We start from the raw sequence: 22066 nt of genomic DNA on the forward strand, positions 1-22066 counted from the left end.
TTTCCCACCAGAAAGGACAGTGAGCTCCGGGATACACCTTCCTAGAACATCCAGAAAGCATGACCGAGGCACCGCTTGTCCTAGGACCATCCCTCTGTCACACCCAACAGATGTCAGCGGGTGGGTGGCATTTTTTTTCTGCCATCCAGTCACTACTTGAAGCAACCTTTAAGGTACAGTGAAGACAGGCATGGGAACGCATCACCGAGAAGGCCAGCGCTGCAGTGCTTCAAATCGTGTTTCTGAAGCACGTGCAGGAGACATGTGTCTGAGCAGCCCCCCCCCCCAAATAGGTACAACTTCAGTCCAGCCCAGTGAAAGGCAGCTTCTAGGGAATGGTTTCTCTGAGTTGTGCTAGCATTTTCCAGGATTTGGAATGGAGGGTAGAATTCTAGAAAATTTAGTGTATGGCGGCTTCCCTGGGATATTTCTGACTTGACAGTGCAAATTGAGTCTGGCCCTTAGGGAGGGAGTTCCTAGTCCTGCGCCCAGATGAGTTTTGAGCATGAGGATAATCTGAGCTCATCCCTCCACTCAGGGTGATGGACTTTTAACCTGTAGTCTACTTTGATTTCCCAATGAGAAATGTAAAAGGAATTTATAGGTGGAAGAGTTGAGCAGAGAAAAATGAAACAAACATTAGACATGTGGACAAGACTCTAACCATTGGTTTCGGTCTTGGATGATCGCTTTGTTTGCAGAGAGGAACTGATTTTGTAGTTCAGTAAAATGTTAAATTCCATGCTGTGTATTTTTCATAAAGAAGACAACGGCAAGTCAGGCTGTGCTTTGGAGTTGCTGGTTTGGCTTAAAGATGCTGAACTTGAAAGTTCAGGTTATCTTCTGAGTTAGGAGTGCCCAGTTTCCAACATTCTGCTTGTAGGAGCCAGTGGTCCTCCCTTCTGGACCTTCCTCCATGCATGCCCCCACCTTCACCTGTTGATGATGAAGAGCGCCACCTAGGGACAGTGGAGAGGAAGCATCTAGCCCAACTGCACTGAGCTTTCCCCTCCTCAGAGCTGCTGTGATCAGTACACAGCTCATTTCTTCACCTTTCTCTCTCCCCCTTTCTGCTGCTCACCATTTGGACACTAAATTTAATGCACACAGTCTTTTCCACTTGCAAATACTGAGCAGTGTCCTAATCCTCTTCCTTAAAACCTGCTCAGTTATTGAACGCACATTGATAGGGGTAGTCCACTCCAAAGCACTATGATTGATGTATACACACAGCAGCCGTGTCATGCTGTACTTACAGAAGACAGGAGATATTCGTTTTCAGTTACTTTTTCCAGAATCCATTGCCAGTGATTTTTGAAATCCCTTTCGGGAGCTACCATCCTCCCATCTACCAAATAACCTGAACTAGTTTAATCTGAAATATTACTTTCTTGCAAAAGCTAGGGGAACTTTCTTTACTAAATTAATACTAGTAATATGTTTTTATAAGTCTATCGTTGCAGATGACTTTCATTGATATTAGACAGTAGTAGTTCAACCCCAGCCTTTAGTAAACAGGTCCTGAGAATAACTTGATAAATTAACAGTTCTACCAAAAACGAACTTACCTCATATAAACATGGAGGATACAGGCCATTCGTCAAATCATGCCTTCTCTTTGGCAGGGTAGGGAAGAGGGGTCCTTTTCATGTAGCCTTAACTTTCAAAGACTTGTCCTAAGAACACGGGCCGTGATCCCCAGGAGCCCCAGCAAGAGAACATTTACATGTGGTTCAAGCCGTCCTTAGGGTGGGCTTGTTATCTAGGCGAGCCTGCAGAGCTGAGAAAGGAGCAGGAGGGCAAGGACTTTTTCCTTCTCCCTGTTTCATTATGATGAAGCACAGGGTGCACCACTGTGATGCAGGCATGCACCGTGGAAGCTGCTTTGGAAGATGTGTTAGCCATTCACGAGAGGAAGGCATCATCTCTCTCTTTTTGTTGCTCTCTCGCCAGCCCTAGGGCCATTACTCCCGGGTAAAACCCACTAGAACTTTGCTGCCCACCGTTGCTGGGCTGCTTTTTCTTTCCCAGCCTCCCCCTAAAGCCACTCAAGAAGAACTGAAAATTGCAACAAGATCCTGATTGTTGACTTCAATAAGTTGCCCCGAAGTGATGGATAATTCAAGGCTCCAGGGCCGGCTGGGGTAGGGTGGGCTGGTGATTTCTAGACCCTTGCTTATGGCCGTTCGTGACAGAGAAAGTAGAAAGGTACAGGATAACGCATGTAGAAAGTCCACTTCCCAGACAGCCCCCGGGTGTGGAAAGCACTAAGAAGGAATGGTAGCTGCCTTATCACTGAGCTTAGCACGGGGCTCACACACAGGCACTGCTGCTGTCGGCAAAACAGCCAGAGGCAGTTTGCTTTTCTCTCGGAGAGGCCTTACCGGAAACACGAGGGCCCGCCTTTCTTCTCCCTGCCCCTCCAATTTCTACAGAAATTGATTTGATCTCTGTCCACAAATTCAGGACACTGTTTCTCAGTGTTAAGGCCTTCGAAATGTTTTTGTAGGGTGAATTGACATGAAGCTTGTGGGCTATCTTAGGAGCTCTTGACGATCTCCGTTTCTGATCTCCCCAGAGGTCATAGTATGGGAGATCTCGCGTGTGCACAGACACAGTCAGCAAACCCCGTCTGTGAGAGAAGTTCAGAGCTAGCAATCTCCGGAAGTGTGCGCAGCTCTCATCCACACACACTCTTGTTAAGCCTACAGCACCCTCCTGGCAGATGCCTGCCTCTCTGATTGTCTGTGAAGCGTGCAGGAGCAAGCAGAGCACCTCCGATCTGCCGAGGAAGACGGGTGTGCCTGCCCCTAGTGGTAGCGTTAACACTGAATTCTGCTCACTTACCAGTTAAGCTGCTGGTGTGAGCCCCCACTCTGGATGCTCTCGCTACAAACCGGACTCCCCTTTAGTTCAGGCCACCCTCCATGGGTCAGATCTGTAGATTTATACATCTATTGACATGAAATGATTATTTTTTTTTATAGTAAGTGAGACTATCTCCAGTGTCAGTCTTTGGGGAAAAAAAAGTTTCTAATTTGTTCAAATTGGTATTGATGCTTTTCTCCCCCTTTTAATTTTAAATTTCCATTGCTGAGGATCTGGGTTGATATACTCTTGAGACTTAAATACATTGCCTACTTAGTGCTTTCTGCCCCATCCCCGCCCCAGGACAGACAGCTGTGTGTCCTCGGGCAGGACCCCAGCCCTTTGCTTTGAGCTCACCTCTCTGTGTCGGTCGGTTCCTAGCGTGCCCCTCTTTGTTTGAGCCCCCATGTTTGTCTTTATGTCTTTATGCTCATTTCTTCATTTCCTCCTCTGCTTCCTGTCAGCCTCCCAAAAAGATATGGGACTATACTCCTGGAGACTGCTCTATCCTTCCTAGAGAGGATAGAAAGGTAATCCCGTGCTCCTCCGCGGACTGTGCGCTAGACCTCTAGCTTTGGGTGCCGTGAGTGTGCTGTGGGTTTCTGCTCTTTTCTTAAATCTTTCTTTTTTTTTTTTTTTTAAAATTAGTAACTTGTTTGGCCTGGTGATGAACCTATTTAACAAAGTCTGTGAGACATACTAATGTTTAGAGGTTTTTAAAACAACCCTTGTCATGGTCGCTATACTCTGACACAGAGGAAGCAGGCCTTTCCTCACAGGTAGGTTTTTGTAGCATCTGTAGTTCTCATTCCAAGTAGAATAGATGTCTGAAGCTCTGAGACTCAGGATTTCACTGACCATGCCTAATGTTGCTTTCTCTGTTTACACATCTTTAGACTAATTTCTAGTGAGCTCTTTGTGATTGCGTTAGATCTTCGTGACCCTATTAAATTATGACTCTTTTAAAGAAACAAACCTCATTTTCAAACTTAACCTTCCATTCCTTCTCCTTTTCTCTAAACTAAAACCTTCTTTCTCATCTTTTCTTTCTTGAACCAGACTAATCTAGAAAAAGATCTCAACTTCTGCCAAGCAGAGTTAGAGGCAGATTTAGACAAAGTGGAGCCGGTTAATAAGTCACCCAGTGCACACTCGCCACAGGTATTTCCTAGATTTTCTCTCTGTGTCGGTTCCTTTCCAAGCCCTGCTTTGCTTTGTTCTCTGTCCTTTGGCTTTATGTTGTGGAGATGATAGGGGGAGATGCTGCTAGCTTTAAATGCATGGCTTTCTGAATGTTGTTCACATTCTCACATGCACACACTCTCACACACAAACACACACTCACACACACATACACACACAAACACACACTCACACACACAAACGCACACTCACACACTCACACACACAAACACACAAACACACACTCATACAAACACACATGCACACTCACACACATGCATACTCACACATACACACACTCACACACACAAACGCACACTCACATGCACACTCACACACAAACACACATACATACACTCATACACGCATGCACACTCACACACACAAACACACACAAACACACACTCATACAAACACACATGCACACTCACACACATGCATACTCACACAAACACACACTCACGTACGCACATGTATAACACACTCATACACACATGCACACTCACACACAAACACACTCACACCATGCACACTCACACACACAAACACACACACACAGAGTCAGTTTTTGTTTGGATTCCTTTAAAGCTTGGCATCTTCCTTAAAGGGGTTTTTCAAATACAGGATAGCTGATAATTTGGATTTTCATCTCCTCATCATGCCCCGAACTACTTCTTTGATGACCTTTTAAAGTTATTTCCTTTGTCTTCTTTGCGTTTCCAGAGTGCTATTTGGGGGGGGGGGGCAGGGTTTTTTTTTCTCTTTGTAGTCCTGGGAGATGCCAACCTCAGAGGTCATTTTGAGAGACACAGCAGCAGTAACTGGGTTCAAGGCAACAGAAATAGCAATGGTGTTTGTCATTGTGGAGGTCAGCAAGTTCCCAATAGAAAACACACTCCAGATATCAAACAGCCCAGAAACACGCATTTGAAACTGGGCCTGTGATAAAATGTCTGTGTTAAGAGGTAGGAAGGGGTAAGGAGAAAGCCAGTCTAAGGTAAACAGGCTTCTAGGGAAAAGCCGAATGTTTGATGAAGTGGGCTTTAGGTTCCCTGACAAAACTGAAGAGATTCATAGGAGAAAATAATGGCTTTAGAAGAAAATTTTTTTTAAAAAAAAATAACGCAGACAGACACTGCTGCAGTGGCCAGGAAGGAGGAAAAGTGCAGTTGATAATGGACCTGTACCACATGTAGGCATTGTTGAGAAGAGTCGGAACACCAGTGCAAGGGAGTTGGGCACAAAAGTCAGGTAAGAGGCGAGAGGCTCAAACCCAGGAAGGGGCAGAGAAACCACTGTTTGATGGTGGCCTCCCTGTGAGTCTGGGGTAAAGGAGTGGGAAGCCAGTGAGCTGTGGCAGTCATGGCTGCTTCCTTGGGGTCCGTTGAGGTGCCAGTAGATGAAGAAGACAGTGGTCGCTGGGCCCTTCTCCATCAGAACTGTAAGAGGCAGAGAGGTAAGCTGTCACACACTCAGTTGAGGCCGGCAGGTTATTGAGGGGAAGATAGAGTGGGATTCTGGGTTTCTAATACGGTGGATGCTGGGACCTGGTATAATTACTGTGGGGTTGAGGATTCAAGGAAGTACTATCATCAGTACTGTTCTCTGATGAGTTCTGGCTGTGGGTAATAATAACAATGACTGACATGCTGGATGAGAGGTCTGTAGCAATAGGCTGGCCCAAGTGAATCAAGAGATGCTTTCAGAGTAGTCAAATGTAACAAGGAACACCTGCAACTCATGCAGCGATGGGGGCACAGCTATAGCTGATGGCTACCAATGTGAGGGCACAAACCCTGCCAGGGAAACCACGGTACCTGATGCATCCACAAACCATTTCCATTGGTTATTTGGTGCTGTTAGTCTTGAACATATGTGAGGCATGCTTGCAGGGGCTCTATACACAAACCAGCTAGATGAGAAATCTCTGGTGGGAATGGGGGGGAGGTATGGACAGGTTTGGGAAAGATTGTAGACTCAGGAGTGTGACTGAGGAGATGTTGGGGTTCCTTCAGACCATTGATGTAGCTAAAGAGGTTTCTTGTGTGAGAGCACCATTCCCTTAGAAGTCGAACTGAAGGCAGGAAATGGGAATGTCAGATGCTCAGTGAGGAGGCAGCTGCAAAGGTCCAAGCAGACAGAGGTGGGAGTCCACACAGCGGAGGCACTGACAGGGAGGAGGGATGGCTAGATGGAGAGAGGCTGCCAAGGGAGTTGCAGTGGGCTAGTTTGTGTAGCTGGCATGAGGAATGGTGAGCTGAGGAAAGGGAAAGAGATGGATAAGCTTAGGGTTTGGGTCAGAAAGCTAGAAAAGTGTGGATATCAATATGTTGAAGAGCTAGAAAGAGAATCAATGCAGAGGTAAAGTCATGGAGTTGGTTTCAGGTATTTGGCTTCTGGGGTGCTGGCCGGAGATCAGGTAGAGATAACCAGAAGGTGGTAGGAACTGTAAGACTAGATCTTAGGAAGCAGGCAAGGGCTTAAAAAGCCTATCGGAGTTGCCTGTGGGGAGGTGATTGGGGGGGGGGTCTTGGGAGTCAGTGAAGATGTCCACCAGTCAGCAAGTGAAAGGTAGGGACCAACAGCTACCCACTCAGATGTTGGATGGTATTGACAAGACAAGGTACAGGAAGGACAGTTCAGAGAGATGGAGGGTCACATGATGGAACAAAAGGAGAAGGACAAAACTACCCAGCTGCTCCAGAGAGATCAAAAGAAATTCTGAGTAGCAAGGTGACTAGTGGAGTTGCTTGCTGTCTAAGTTTGACAACTGGGTCCCCTTCCTGGAACTGGATGGAGTAGGTGGAAGGAGAGAACTGAAAGTTGCTCTCTGGACTCAACGTATGCACCATGGCACACATACCTTCCCCGACACAGTAATAAACAAATGATTTAAAAAGATAAACCCTCAGGATAGGTCCATGGAATGGGTTGTAGAAATTTATAGACTTTGGTTTCTGGGTATTAGAGTTTGTGGAAAGGAACCAGAGTCCTGCAGGGATGTCATTATTGAGGACACGTGGGGAAGAAACATGTGGATGGGGGAGGGAGAAGACAGGGAGGGATGGTGATGACCCAGAAGGACTTAACAGGGCCATGTCAAAGTTTTTCATGATGGACATACTGACAAGGTCTTCGAAAGTATAATCCCGAATGGGGCAAATGCCAAGAAGTAGGCACTTTGTGGCAGGCGGTGGACAGGTGACATCAACATAGCCAGAAGGGTTAGAGGGCGATGGGGGAGGGGGATGAGCAGAGCTCTGGGAAGTAATGGCTGTGGGGGAGGAGAGGCAAACCTCACAGCAATGCCTCGGAGGGATAAGGACCCAGACTGACAGGTTGGAGCTGAAGACTAAGTGAGGAACCACCAATGAAGCCACCTCTCCTCCCTGTAGTCTCTTCTTCTCTGACCCACAGTCCCTTCCTCCACTTTCTGTATCCTCCTTTTCTCCGAGTGTCTCTTCTCCAGGTAGTTTGTTTTCCTTCAGACGGTGATTAGTAGAGGGGATGATGATAGTCGTTATTAAATAGGAATAGCCGTGAATGTTGGCTTCTACACTGATTTACTTCATACAAATATATTGAACCCTTGGCATTTTTTTTTTCTCCAGTACAACCAAAGAACCTCTAAATTACAGATTCGGTTGCTTTCATTTTCTAGTAGCTCTTGGCCGACTTCTTCCTTTTGTTAGTGGCCTGTAGTTTTATGAAGCATCCCCCAACCCATACTGACAGTGCTGTTACTGGATTTTGTGAAACTGTGTTTCGTTTTCACACTTCTCAGTCTACAGGCATAAATGGATTGTGTAAACATGGTGTGATCATCTTAAATGCATTTTTAAAATGCAGTCTCTACCTAGAGTGTTGTGTGACCCTCCTGGATGTGGTGGTGTTTGGGGTGCATGAAAGGATCCACAGTGGGCTTGGCGGGGTGTCTGAGGACTGGGGAGGCACAGATGAAGGGGCTTCTGCTTCCTGGGGTTGCGGCTGAGGATAAATGTGAGCTGAAGTCCACCTCCAGGCCCATCTGTGTTGGTGGCTTCATCTCCTTTGAGGCAAAAGATGAGAGCCCGGCACCCCCCAGTCTTTGTGTCCAAGCCTCTTATCCCTCAGGGGCACCATCTACATGACCGAACTGAAGTGGCTTGTCTCCTTTCCCTTGCTTTGCAACCTATAAGTCCACCCAAATCACGGTTCCTTTTTACATTATTCCTTTTTCTGTTTGACTTTTACAGAGCTCAGCAGTCAGCCCGACTCCAGACGTTACCTCAGAGCCTCCTGGATAGTAAGTAGCCACTCGGTGTTTTCAGGGCTAGACAGGGTGAGAAAGCCTGGTGGTTTGGACACGGTGTTCATCTGTGTCTGTCTGGTGGTGTCTGGTGGGAAGCAGCAAAGGCTTCGGTCCTGAGGGAGGGCTCAGGGCAGTGGGAGTCCTGTGCTTTGGACCTTGTCGTTCAGTAGTTTGATGGTATTGTAGTTTTCAAATTAGTTTTTTTTTTGTTCTCTCTCCAAATTATTGTTACAATAACTCATGTTGCCTACCACTAACTTTTCCCCAGGTTGATGATATCTTTACCTTTGGAATGTGATGTTATTTGTCTACGTTTATTTTAATTTTATTTATTTCACGTGTGTGTGGGGTGGGGGTGGGTTGGTGTGTGTGTGTGTGTGTGTGTGTGTGTGTGTGTTGGTGTGGCTGTGGAAGTCAGAGGACAAGCTTTTGGAGTCAGTTTTCTTTTTACCGTGAACTCTGGGAATCTAACTGGGTCACCAGGCTTACAGACCAGTTGCTTCTCTCTACTGAGCCGTCTTATTGACCTGTTTGTCTATATTCGAATCAAAATTGCCCTCAGTGGATCTTTGAGGGAAGGGAGTGTAGCTAGGATGTACCAGACCTGGAATAAAGATAGAGGGGCAGATAGTGGGATTAGGTCCTAAGGCCAGTCCTGGCTTGTAGGATGAAAAGCTAGAGCCTAGATTTTCATATGGATATGGATTTTCCCCTTCTGTCAGTTTTTAAGATTTTGACTGCACAATGCATGTACCTCTCATTCACTTCTTCATGAAGTAACTGATACTGTCTAGGGGTGCAGGAATGGTTTTATTTTCTCCGACAATTAATTGAAAGACAGGAGAGAAATGGAAATCTTGGGGTGTCCCAACAGAGCTACCATATGATACGTGGGAACTTGGGGTCCCCTTTTGTTTTTTAGTTTTATTAATTCAAGAATTTAAGAATGGATGGGGCTGGAGAGATGGCTCAGTGGTTAAGAGCACTGTCTGCTCTTCCAGAGGTCCTGAGTTCAATTCCCAGCAACCACATGGTGGCTCCAAACCATCTGTAAAGAGATCTGGTGCCCTCCTCTGGCGTGTGGAGGCAGAAAGTTGTATACATAATAAATAAATCTTTAAAAAAATAAATAAATAAAAAATAAATAAATAAATAAATAAAAAGAATTTAAGAATGGGTATACATAGAAGCTTGAGGACATCTTACTAGAATGGAAAAGGAAAACCCCAGGGCGTCAGTCCCTTAGCTGCCTGGAAGGAAGGAAGAGGATGGAGAAGAAACAAAAGCCACCTTGCTTGAGATAGGCCCTTACAGGACAGTCACCTGGCAGCAGGCAGCCCATGGTCGGCATGGGAGATTTTGAAAAAGTAAGGAAGCCCCAAAATGTGAATTAGGGAGCTTAAAGGCATTCTTAAGTTCTGGCCAGCAGCTGGGGAAAGAAAAAAAAAAAAGGAGAAAAAAAATAGTTACATTTTTCTGCGTCAGGCTTCAGAAAGACTTGCGCATCTAGCTGAACCTCGTGCTGGCTAGATTCACAAGGACTGCATGTGGAGGTGGGAATTCTGGAAAGGAAAAGTACATTATCTTAAGATAAACCTGTCTAACTAGAGATGACCCAAGCCACCCACCAGCCCCATTGGATTCATCTTTATAGGAGCAGACAAGGGCATGTCTCCACCTACAGGTCAATCCCATTCTTCACATAATCAGAGACCTAACTCCTCTCCCAGCATGCTTTTCCCAGGGCTTTTCCTGTGCAGCTGTTCTCCTGGCTGAGTATTTCCAGGGCTCCCCTTATCTTACCGCAGTAGATCTGTAGTAGATAGCAAACTCTTCCACTGTGTAAACACGTACTAACTGAACTTGCTTACGCCCAGGCTGTGTTAGTGCTTCTGGCCTCCGCCTCTACTGCCAGCTATCTTGAGTTCTTTGTGTAGACTTTCCTAATTGCTGATTATAAACCCCCCGCGGGCAAGGCCTTCCACCTCCAGGGTGCCAGGTAGACCTGCAAGAATTGAGATGTGCTGGTTTTGGTTGCAGTGAGCATTTTAACCAGGACTCTCTGCCCGCCTTACTTTAGGGATGGCTGGAGTTAACGGTGCTGCCCGGCCGGCTCGCTTGCCTCTCATCTCCTTGAACTACAACGGACAGAGTGGCCTGCTGCACTGAGTGCCCAGCTCAGTAAATTCCTTAGGTCAGCTGGCACCATGCTGCTTATCACAGTAGGAATTTTGGAATGGTTCCCTCACCCCCACAAAATGAGCATAACAAATGAGAGACAAAGCGGCAGAGGGATGACGTGTGTAAGGGTTAAAAGTGGACATCACCACTGTGCTCAGTCAGGGCTAAGAACACGGGTCTCCCCATACTTTGTTGCTGTTCACTGAGCACCCCAGGAGCAGGTGTAATCATCAGTCTCCAGTGTACTGGTGAGGAAATGTGCACTCTAGGACCGTGTCCTGCCTACAGTTCCACAGCTGCTGTGGGAGTGTTCTGCCCAGAGGAGAAGTAGTGATGCTCTGGACCAGATGTTGGTAGCAGAACCTCATCTAAACTGTACTGATTCTAACTTGGTCAGAATGCAGCTGAATTTTGAGCTGTTAAATCCATTGTAAGCAACTCTTTGAAGCACTGGCCTAGCAGGAGGCGGTGAATCTAAAGTGCTTCACAGAGTCCCCTTTTCTCAGACCCCCCCCCCCCCAGCCTTTGAGATGATACTCGATGGGATGTTATCCCAGCCAGTCTCCCTCCCTTTCTCCCTCCTGTCCTCCCTCTCGTTTTTCTTTTGATGAGGTCTCACTGTATACCCATGGCTTTCCTGGATCTCTCTTTGTAGATCAGACTGATCTCAAAACTCAGAGATCTGCCTGCCTCTCCTTCCTGAGTGCTGGGGTTGACAGTGTGCACCACGCCACACCAGGCTTCCAGTCTTATTTATATTACTGAAATAAGTCTCCAAAGACCTCACTTTTGTTTTGGTGTGTGTGTGGGGGGGGGGGGTAGCTCATCTGAAATACTTAGTAGGACAAACTGGATCAAATACGTAAGCTATCTGGAGCTGGCGGGGAACCAGCCCAAGCGTGGTACCTGACATAAAGGGAAGCATGCAGTTATCGGGCTCATAAATCATGATTAACTGGACCCCAGCTTGCTAAGCACAGAGGCAGGCCGTTTGCACACTGAACCTGGAGCTCTTGATGGAGGTACTGGGGTGACACGTTGAGGGGAGCATTGCCAAGGGATGAGGAGAGGTTTGCAGCTCTGTGGAACCTACAGAGTTAGTTTTAAAGCCACACTTTCTTGGGCAGACTGAAATTCAGAATTTTGTTCATGAGCACTTGTTATCTCACAATTCTAACAGAGCTGGATTTGGCAGCATGCCAGATGACTGACAGTTCAAGGCCAGCCTGGGGGAAATGGGAAACACATTGACTCAAAAGACAAACAAATAAGCAAATGATGGTGGTGATGATGATGGTGGTGATGATGATGATGGCGGCAGGGCAGGGGGTCAGGGGAGGGTGGGAACAGTGTGAACCATCTTGTGTTCATGGTCAGTCAACGTCCCAGCATTCTAACACAGTGAACAGTCCTTTCCCCCAATTCCTTTTGTTATAGTTACTGTCACAACATATGCCTGGCTTTATATTTTATTCCCCAAGTGTTTCTGGATCTTTAAGTTTGTAATTTTCATCTAACCATTGCTTATCTTTTCAGCCTATTAAAACTGTCTTTGCTTAACAAAAAAAAAAAAAAAACAAAAAAAAACTCTTTGCGCTATTTAGCCAGAAGGTGGCACTCGAGGAAAAGCTGCTCTTTCTGAACCAGCAGAGAGAGCAGTTTCCTTAATCTGAAAGCAAAACACACGCTAAAGAACTATATAAAACATTGATGATTCCCCAGTTCCTGGACATACACTAGAAGCTCCTCTGTGTGTAGGTATTTGAGTTTGGAACCATTCATTCCATCAGCATTTGTTAAAAGACCTACATGGCACCAGGTTTAGGAAGATTAATGCAGCCAACAGTCTGCCAGGGCTCACTGTGTAATGGGAAACAGATTGCTTAGCAGTAACTTGAATCCAGTGAGGCTGGTGTAATGCTGGGATCCAGAAGGGAGTGGGCACCTCTTACTGTGCAGAGGGTAAGAGATCAAAGGAAGGCTTTTTAGAGCTGGGGGGGGGGGGAAACAAAACAATAACGAAAACCAAAAAATAAATGACTTAGAAGACTGGATGGACCGCCTCCCACAAAACTACATTAAACACAATTGCCTGGTATTCTTTCTGAAGTTGTCAGTTGTTTTTGAACAAGAAGGATTTAAGGTTTATTTTCTTTTAAATTATGTATGTGTACATATGTCTGTGTGAGGACATGTGCACCAGAGTTCAGTGTTCTTGAAGATGAGAAGAGGGTGTTGGATCCCCTGGAGCTGGAGTTAGAGGCAGTTGTGAGCAGGCTGAAGTGCTGGGAGCTGAACTTGTCTTCTGTTAAGAGCAGGGTGTGCTCGTCTCTGCCAAGCCATCTCTCCGAGGCTAGAAACTTTGATCAGTTTTATTATCTCTTGCACCTATGAGAGTGACTGATAGGTAGAAGGCGCTCGATAAGTAATTGTTTAGTAAATTAGCACATTCTGTGTTGCCATATATCTTTCCTGGAGATAATACCAACATTGATTGCAGGGAGTTGGGACTGGAAGCTGGGAGGGGTTTCGTGTAGCAGGATCATAGATAATGATAGTGAAACGACAGCTTGGTAGTAGAGAGGAAGGCGGTTAATGTAGGCTGGCGAAAAAGCTGGACATGGTGGCTGATAGGGTTTGGGGAGGAAAGAGAGGAAGGGGCTGATTCCCTAGACTTTCTGCTTAAGTACGGACAGGTGGCTGAACAAGCCAGGTATGGGGTAGGATGTGTTGGGCTGGAGATGTCTCAAGAGCATCCAGCTGATGTGTCTGGCAGTCAGCGTGGAGTCTGAAAGAAGGGCTTACAGGTTCGCCGGTGGATTTGCTAGGCAACCTCATTATCAGTGTTAGTTTAGCAAATGAAAGAAACTGAAGCCAAGAAAACCATCCTGTTTGCAAGCTTTCAAACAACCTAAGCATCAGCCCTTCTCAGCTGGAATTCCTTGTTGGAATCTGGCTTTTCACACCCTGTCCACTGCCCCCAGACCGCTCTGTTAGTGCACCTGGACGCAACTGACGCAAAGTGGACGCAGCTGACGCAGAGTGGTCGCTGCACGTGACGCAGGAGACGCAGAGTGGTCACTCTGCTCTCTCACTTTATTCTTCCAGTGAGTGTGTTTCTGTTGAAACCTCTTTAAATCCTATGACCAGCTCTGCATCTCAGCCAGAGGCTCAGTTCTCTGCCCTGTCTCCTGGCTCTCTCAGTCGGAACCTAGATCTGACTCAGCACCGGCTTCTCAGACAGAGCTGAACTTCCTCCGAATTTGCCTGGTTTTGTTTAATGTCAGTAGCTGCTTACTCTGGCTGTAGCTCCTTCACTCAGCCTGCAGGCCAGTGTGACTTCTCTCAGCTCTCATCTTTTTTGGATATAGCAAAGTCCTAGTAGCTCTGTGACCTTAAGCAAAGGCAGGCACCACTCTGGTCCTCAGTTTCCTCTTTTGAGCAATGGAACAAATGACCCTACACTAGGAAGGCCATTGGGGACGGTGTCTTTAAAAACATGGTGAGGCCCTTACACACTGCTCTTAAATAAGGTACCTCGGTTGTACCTCGGGCACCTGGGAAAAGCATTCTTTTGTTAACTTTGGTATCAAGAAAGAAAACATTTGGCTGTAGCAACTGCATTCCCAGAGGTTTCCTGAGTGTTGGCTTGTCATTCTGTGAGAAGCAGGAAGAAATGGGTGGGACACAGAGAGCAGACAGGCTGGGTGGGGGAGTACCGATGGCTGCTGAGGTAGAGGCCCTAGGTCAGGCAGCTGTGAGAAAGGAAAGGAAAGGTAGGTAGGAGGTCTGACTGAGCCTGAGGTCATTCAGAACGAAAAGGTGGCCGGTAGAAGTTGTCTGAGTTACTCTCCAGCACCACGGGCTGGACAGGACCCTCATATCAGAGCCCTAAGTCCCCCTAGCTGGGGGTTGACAAAGTCAAAGGACCAGATATGTAGTTTTGCAGTTGGCGTTTGTACAAGAGGAAGAAAATACGGTGTTGTCTTGATCTTTAATTAGGAAACCCAAACAAGTGGAAAAAAAAAAGATTTAGATGAACTTGTACTTTCTGGAGGCAGGATCTATAGACCCATCCTTGGGGTCCCCTTTTTTAAACAGGAGCCCATGATTTTTTTTATCGTAATCTTGGGATGGGAGGGTGGAGGGTTTTTTTTTTTGTTTTTTTGTTTTTTTTTTTTTTTTTTTTTTTTTTTTTTTTTTTTTTTTTTTTTTTTTTTTTTTTTTTTGCAAACCCTGTAGGTCAGAAGCTTCATGGGCAGAGCCAGTGTCTTCAGGCTGATCTCTGACCCCAGGAAAGCCAAACCCCTTTCTCTGGGGTATAGGTGGTACTTTCAGGCAGGTTTGCAGGATACCTGTGATGACAGATACCAGGGGTCAGCATCTCTAAATCACTTGTTTTAAAGGAAGAATATCTAAATTCATGTTTTTACATACCTCAGCCCAAGTTTGCCAAGGTTTACACTTAGAATGTGTTTAGCCTTTTATTCATTCAGAATCTTCACCCGGTGCCTCATAGGCAGTGTGGTCTAGGGGGCTGTGGGGAATCAAGGCGAAGCCTTGAGGAAAAAGGTCAGCCCATCCTGATTCCGCGTTTCCTCCCAAGTGAGAGATGAACCGAGAATTCTGTTTGGTGCTTGCTTCTTTTGCATGTTTTTCAGCCTCGAGGCTTGGTTTTCTTGTCTTTGGGATTCCAGTGAGTTTTTCCCCCCATTTCAGATAACAAAGGAAAAATCCCTTCATCCAGGCTCTAGAGAGTAAAAAGCCCGTGTAGCCTTGGGCAGGTCCTCTGCAATGGTGGTAAAGCTCTTAGCCTCAGTGAGCATGAGGTACGGCTAGTTAGTGGCAACAGCTATGAGGGCTGATGCTCGTGCTGGAGGCACTTAGGGCCTGAACGATGTAGGCACCACTGCATCTCCGGGGCTCCTCTCTTCCTTGAGTCCTGCGTTCAGGTACCACTTGTTCCCGGGATGGAGTCTTGGCAGATGATGCTTGGTGATAATGAAAATGAAACTCAGATACCCTTGACTCGTGCAGTGTGTGAAGCACTGCCTCATTGGCCAGATGGAAATAGTCTAAGACACCATCAGAGAATGCAACCTACATCCAGTGGTATAACTAGGGTTCTGGCTCTGCAATCTGCTGATCTTGCCTACCTTGACAGGCTATCTAATCTATCAGGGCTTCATTTCCTTATCTAAAACCAAAGGAAGAGAGGGGTGTGTGTGTGTGTGTGTGTGTGTGTGCCTTTTATGTCATACTTTTTTTTTGCCATTGTTATCTGTAATTATTGGGACTCAAGCTGAATGAAGGGCTGGGTTTGTGGACTATGGAAAGTTCCATCAGTGGGTAGACACAAAGACAAATGGATAGGCATATGATTAGTAAGTACCTTTCTATGTTCCCTGGAGAACCTCGGTGGGATTGATATAGTGGCCACTCTTCCCATTCTTTAAACTTTTCTATATATCTGATAACACAATAAAATATTAGAGTGAATGAATTCCATGAGGCTGTTGGTCTTTAAAGCTGACAAATCTTATGATAACAGGAAAATGATCTCATTAGGATCAAAAGTATATAACAGATGCCTACATGCTTTTATGAGAAAGACATTGTTCTCTTCTGGGGGAATGAGGTGTGTGGGGTTGAGGTAGAATGAGACAGAATATGTGTCATGTTAATGCTTCAGCAGGTTAGACCACAGGAAAAGCAGATATGCAAAGGCAGCTCAGTGAGTAAATACTTTGGGGTTTTTTCCTGTGCCACACCTCATTTTAAAAAGAATAACTTGAAAAATACCTAGATTTCAAAGAAGATAAAAATAAATGAAGGCCTAGAGAAATGGCTCAGTGCTTGGGAGCTCTTACTGGTCTTGCAGGGGAACCAGGTTGGTTTCTAGCAGCTCACGATTGTCTGTGGCTCCAACTCCAGGGGATCTGATGCCTTCTTCTGGCTTCTCTGGGCACTTCAGCCATGTGGTGCACATATATACACATACAGGCACAGACTTATAAAATAAAAATAAATAGACCTTTAAACACATAAATGAATCAGAGGTTGGAATGATGGCTCAGCAGTTAAGAGCACTTGTAGGGCTTGAAGAGGATCCAAGTTCAGTCCTCAGCACCCACATGATGGCTCACAACCAAATATAGCTGCAGTTCCTAGGTGTCCAGTGCCTTCTTTTAACCTGTGTAGATACCAGACATATATGTGGTGCACATGTGTACATGTGGGAAAATCGTTCATATATATACATATATATAAAACATCAGAATAAAGTTCATACTTTAAAAATAATAAATGAAGCAAATAAGTGGGCAATGGTGTGTAGATGAGAAATGGTGTCAGGTTCTGACAACAGCTTTGAAGGAAATGAATGCGAGATGTGGCTGTGACATTGGGCTTGGTGGTTTATGCCACTATGAGGCTGAGACGGGAAGATCACCTCAGCCAAAACCTCAAAACAAAACTCTAGCTGTGATAAGGGTGCCTAGAGTTCCAGGTTCTGACTTCGCTCAGTTGCTCATTTCCCCGAGGCCACAGATAGCTAGGGCTGTTGTCTTCCTTTAGCTGGTGATTTTGATGGTTCTGTCAGCCAAAGCTCTCATGCAAGGTAACCTAGAAAAACATGATCTGGGCCATGGGCTTGAATTTGCTGGCCACACCTCGGGCCTCTGCATCCTCTGCTCACGTCCCTGGATGTGCCATCTTGTGTCTAGCTGCTTGGCTCCTTGTTATTCTACACACCCCCATTTTTTTTTTTAAGATAGGATCTCACTGTGTAGCTCAGGCTGGCCTCAAACTGAAACTCCTCTTGCCCCAGTCTTCCAGGTACTGGAATCACAGCCCTTATTTATTTCTTTTATTCTTTTTTGGGGGGATGGGGAGGGGTCTGAGACAGGGTTTCTCTGTGGCTTTGGAGCCTGTCCTGGAACTAGCTCTCGTAGACCAGGCTGGCCTCAAACTCAGAGATCCACCTGCCTCTGCCTCCTGAGTGCTGGGATTAAAGGTGTGCGTCACCACCTCTCAGCTCCTTATTTATAATTTAGACAAATGTAGACATTACAACTTCGGGAGCTTTGTTGCTTAGGTAGTGTTCCTGTGCACCCAGGCCATGGTGGCCTACCTGTCCACAGAAATCTATGTCTAAATGAACAAGCCCCGAGAAAGCCCAGGGCCTGAGGAGGAAGCCAGAAAGATTAGCTTTCTTCTGAGCTGGTGACAAAGGGGCTTTCTAGAAGAATGTTGAACAAACTAACTTTGTATGTTTTTCCTCCCTCTCCTTTTCTCTTTTAAAATGACCTTGTTTGTAGTATATATTCTTCCAACTTCCATGCAGTGAAGAGAGAACCAGATGGGACCCCCGGGGTTCTCGCTAGCTTGGAGAACGAGAGGCAGATTTATAAAAGTGTCTTGGAAGGTGGCGACATCCCTCTGCAGGGCCTGAGCGGGCTCAAGCGACCCTCCAGCTCAGCTTCCACTAAAGGTAACGGACAGGCTGAAGACTGCAGGCGTCTGTCTCCTACATGCCTGTCACCTGAGTGTTGGCAGTGGGTGGACCTGCAGCAGCAGGGGACAGCTCTGCCTGTTCAGGTCCACGTCCAGGCCTTGGAGCCTTCTTGCGCCCCCTCACCTATTTCCTTGCCGGCCATTTTTCTTTCTGGTATTAACGGTCCCCACCACCAACCCCAACCTTGTTCTCTCTGAAACATCTCTCTCTTTTTTGTTGTTCTAAACCGTTTTCCCAGAGTTAGCCGAGCTTCAGCCTTCCTTAACCGGCGGGGTGGCCATTTCTTTCGTTGCATCTTCGCACCTGCTTTGCAGCACAAATTATTTTGCTTCTGGACATCAACTGGAGACTTTTTAAAGCCCTTATGACAAATGAGCATGTTACCTCTCCTTTTTTTCTTTCCTCTCCCTTTTTTTTTCTTCTTCTTTAAGGCAGCTTTCAGCTTTAACCTAATGGGTGTGTTTATTTTATTCTGCATGCTTACCAGTGGATCGTAAAGGCGGGAATGCTCACATGATTTCTTCATCATCAGTCCATAGCCGAACGTTTCACACTAGCAATGCCTTAGGCCCTGGGTGTAAGCCCAAGAAACCCCTGTCGGCTGCGAAAGCCTGCATTTCGGAGATCCTTCCTTCTAAATTCAAACCCAGGCTCTCTGCTCCCAGCGCTCTCTTGCAGGAACAGAAGGGTGTCCTGTTGCCCTCAGAGAAGGCTCAGAGCTGTGAGAACCTTTGCGTTTCTTTGAATGATCCCAAAAGAGGCCTCCCACTCCGGGTTGGGGGGAGCATCGAGAACCTGCTGATGCGCTCGCGGCGGGATTACGACAGCAGGTCCAGTAGCACCATGAGCCTCCAGGAGTACGGCACCAGCGCCAGGAGGCCCTGCCCTCTTTCCAGAAAGGCCGGACTGCACTTCTCCATGTTCTACCGGGACATGCACCAGATCAACCGAGCTGGCCTCTCCTTAGGCTCCATCTCCTCCTCAAGTGTGCGGGATCTCGCCTCCCACTTTGAAAGGAGCAGCCTGGCATTAGCCAGGGGTGAGCTGGGTGCTAGCCAGGAAGGCTCAGAGCATATCCCCAAGCACACCGTGTCTTCCCGTATCACGGCCTTTGAGCAGCTCATTCAGCGGTCCCGGTCCATGCCATCCCTGGACTTCTCTGGCAGGCTCAGCAAGTCCCCCACGCCCGTGCCGTCTAGAAACGGCCTGACTTCAGCTCGTTCCGCCGAGTCCCTCCTCGAGTCCACCAAGCTCCGTCCGAGAGAGATGGATGGGATGAACTCTGCCGGGGTCTATGCATCCCCCACGTGTAGAAATATGGCGGACCATGCCTTGAGCTTCAGGAGCCTTGAGCCTTCTGAGCCCCTTTCTATCTGTTCAGATGAGCTAGACCACTGTTCCAATGTTTCTAATGACAGCAGGGAGGGCAGCGGGGGCAGTGTCCATGGAGACTTCCCTAAGCATCGCCTCAACAAGTGCAAGGGCACCTGCCCGGCCTCGTACACCCGCTTCACCACGATCCGGAAGCATGAGCAGCAGCAGTCCTCCAGGCAGCCAGACTGGCGCTCCGATTCCAGGGGCGACAGGAACAGTCTCCTCAGAAACATCTACCTGATGAGCCCCCTCCCTTTTCGGTTGAAAAAGCCCCTGCAACACCACCCCAGACAGCCTCCCCCCAATGACTCCTCAGGGCCCCCTGCCAGCCAAAAGGCAGACATCCCCAGTCAGGGCCCTCAGGACCAGCCCCACTCTGAGGGGAAACCCATGGTCCCCACCCGCCTGTCTTCCCGACACACCATGGCAAGGCTTAGCCATAACTCAGAGCCCTCTCTGGACAGATCCGCAGGCCTGGAGGATTGCACCGGGGCCGTTAATAATGGGAACCCCGTGCTCTACTCAGACCATGGCTTGGACAGGAACAACAATCCACAAAGGGAACTGGCAGCGGCCCATGGAGGTGGCATTTTGTGTGTTTGACCAGTCTCACCTCCCCCTGTCTCCACTTGGCTTGCTCTGTCCCTCCCTCTGTGTGCCCTCGGTGCTCATCTTTTGCCTTGTCTTTTGCTTCTGTTTGTTTTGCTTGGCAATTAACCATGGCTTGTAGTGGCTGCACTTCTTTAAAAACAACCCCCCCCCACTTCATTTAGACTAACCACCAAACTGTTTCGAAAGAAAAATTGGCCGTTTAGCTTGTATCCAAGAACTGGGTTCATTTGAACTCTCAAACCCCTGTTGGCATCAATCCCCAGTCTCCCTGTGGTTTTTTGAGAGGCAGCCTCTCTCCGTGGCCCCATGTGTGTGAGTGTACGGTCTGTCCCTGTTAGAGCCTGCACGCCTCTTTGTGGGGACGCTTAAGAGAATGTCCCTTTCTTTGCTCACCTTTGGCCTTCTGGTGAGTTGTCTTTGTATTAAGCTGGTTTGTAAGTAAATCAAAAAAGCCGGTGGGGTTGGGGCTTAGGGTTTTTTCTTCAGAATTTGTCATTAAGTGTTATTCAGCAATGTTTATAAACTTGACCTTAATAATAGAAAAAAACCTGGCTTCCCACTAAACCTTGGCCTGTTTTAACTCTGTTCTGTTGTTTTGAAGATTCAGAGTCACCAAGACATTTTATACCAGCTGATTACTTGGAGTCCGCGGAAGAATTTATCCGGAGACGGCATGATGATAAAGAGGTAATTCTCCTATCTTAACCTTTTTGTTCTTGTTTGGGGGTAAAAGAAAAGTGCAGGAACGGAACTTTCTAGACATCTGTCAGAAGGGTTATGGTGCATTGACCAGGAGCAGTGGTGGCTTTAAGATAAGGGCTCCATTTATTCTTCTGTAGTCTGCTCTCCCGGACAGCAGGACCGACTGTCCCCTATGGCCACTGGCTTCTAAGTGCCACCTCCCTCCAGTCTGTTGCAGGTAGATGACTTGGTCTGTATTGTACTTAATGCCTTGGAGGCTTAGAAACGGGAGTTCAGGTTTCTCATCCTTCCCCCCCAAACAATACATCCCGTGTTATTTAAGGAAATCCACCCTTCTGTTTCTCGGGTACTCAGAATCGGCACAGAGCATACCTCAAGTGGGGGAGGATTGCCATTGGAAAAATAGGATGGCAGTACTGACCACATTACACTTTACAAGCGATTTGAAGAAGTTGCTTGTAATTCTGCTGGCTTTTCCACAGAAAGGAGATGTCACGTTAGTGCTGGCAAGCTCCACACGAGAATGTCAGAGTCTGGACGTTTCCTTGGGTCCACTGAAATGTCTCCGTGTGGGATGACTTTCAGGGCCTGGAATAGAGCTGTCCTGGAAATGTATGAAATGGCCATCCTTGTAGAGAGGGCAGCATCTTGACTTCTGCTGTGATAAAGCCTTACAACACACATGTTCCGGCTGCACATCCCAAGGAAAAGGGAGTCGCATAGATTAGATAAGTCCAGTGTCCACTTTCCTGACTTTTGTTAAGAGATGCGCGGATACTCAGAACTGCTAGCGGTGCAGGAGGATGTTCAAATATCACAACTGTTCCCATCCCCCTTTTCTCTGTCGGTCTGGCTTGAGTGGTCCCAGAGTATAGGTGGAGTTTCCTTAAGGGTTTAAGGCAAGACTGACTTTGAGGGCTCTGATGATAACCATTGCTGTTGGGTGTGTAAAATCAACATGTCTCTCCTACAGACACTGTGCTTATCTCTCAGAAGCCAGGGGAAGTGTTTGGTGCCCAGAATTGTTTAAATTACCACATCTAAAACTCATAAATGATGAGTGTCTGTCAGGACTTAGAGCAGGTTCCTTTCCAGGCTTTTCTGTACTTGTTCTGTCAGAGAGACAAAGTTCTCATGCCAGGAGAGGAAAGTTAAAAATCCATTTTAGTAATAAAACGTTAGTATTCAATGTGGAAGGTTCGGTGGGTGAGTCTTACTAAGAGGCATAGTTTCCTGATTTGGTTTAATCCCTTGAAAGCTGCACACTCAACGTGAGAGGTTTGCATCCTTGGGGATGCTGATGGACAGATCTTGAAACGGTTTGTCTTTCCTCATGGACA

General features: G+C 46.9%; 1 protein-coding gene across 11 annotated transcripts in view; it reads left to right on the plus strand.

Moving 5' to 3' along the window:
• Sorbs1 (sorbin and SH3 domain containing 1) overlaps window positions 1-22066 on the plus strand; it is a 218000-nt gene that overhangs the window by 164804 nt on the left and 31130 nt on the right. For 10 of the 11 annotated variants that reach the window (XM_050144513.1, XM_050144530.1, XM_050144547.1 and 7 more), the window contains 3 exons: window positions 8286-8335; window positions 17842-18014; window positions 20626-20711. In XM_050144513.1, coding sequence (XP_050000470.1) covers window positions 8286-8335; window positions 17842-18014; window positions 20626-20711 — 309 coding nt within the window. Of the gene's footprint in view, window positions 1-3332; window positions 3399-3927; window positions 4030-8285; window positions 8336-17841; window positions 18015-18525; window positions 19996-20625; window positions 20712-22066 lie in introns of all 11 variants that reach the window. The other variant, XM_050144574.1, reaches the window with a different exon arrangement.

This window comes from Alexandromys fortis, unplaced genomic scaffold (assembly GCF_014885135.2).
Source record: "Alexandromys fortis isolate MF-2015 unplaced genomic scaffold, M_Fortis_MF-2015_v1.1 scaffold_16, whole genome shotgun sequence".
Taxonomy (NCBI): Eukaryota; Metazoa; Chordata; class Mammalia; order Rodentia; family Cricetidae; genus Alexandromys; species Alexandromys fortis.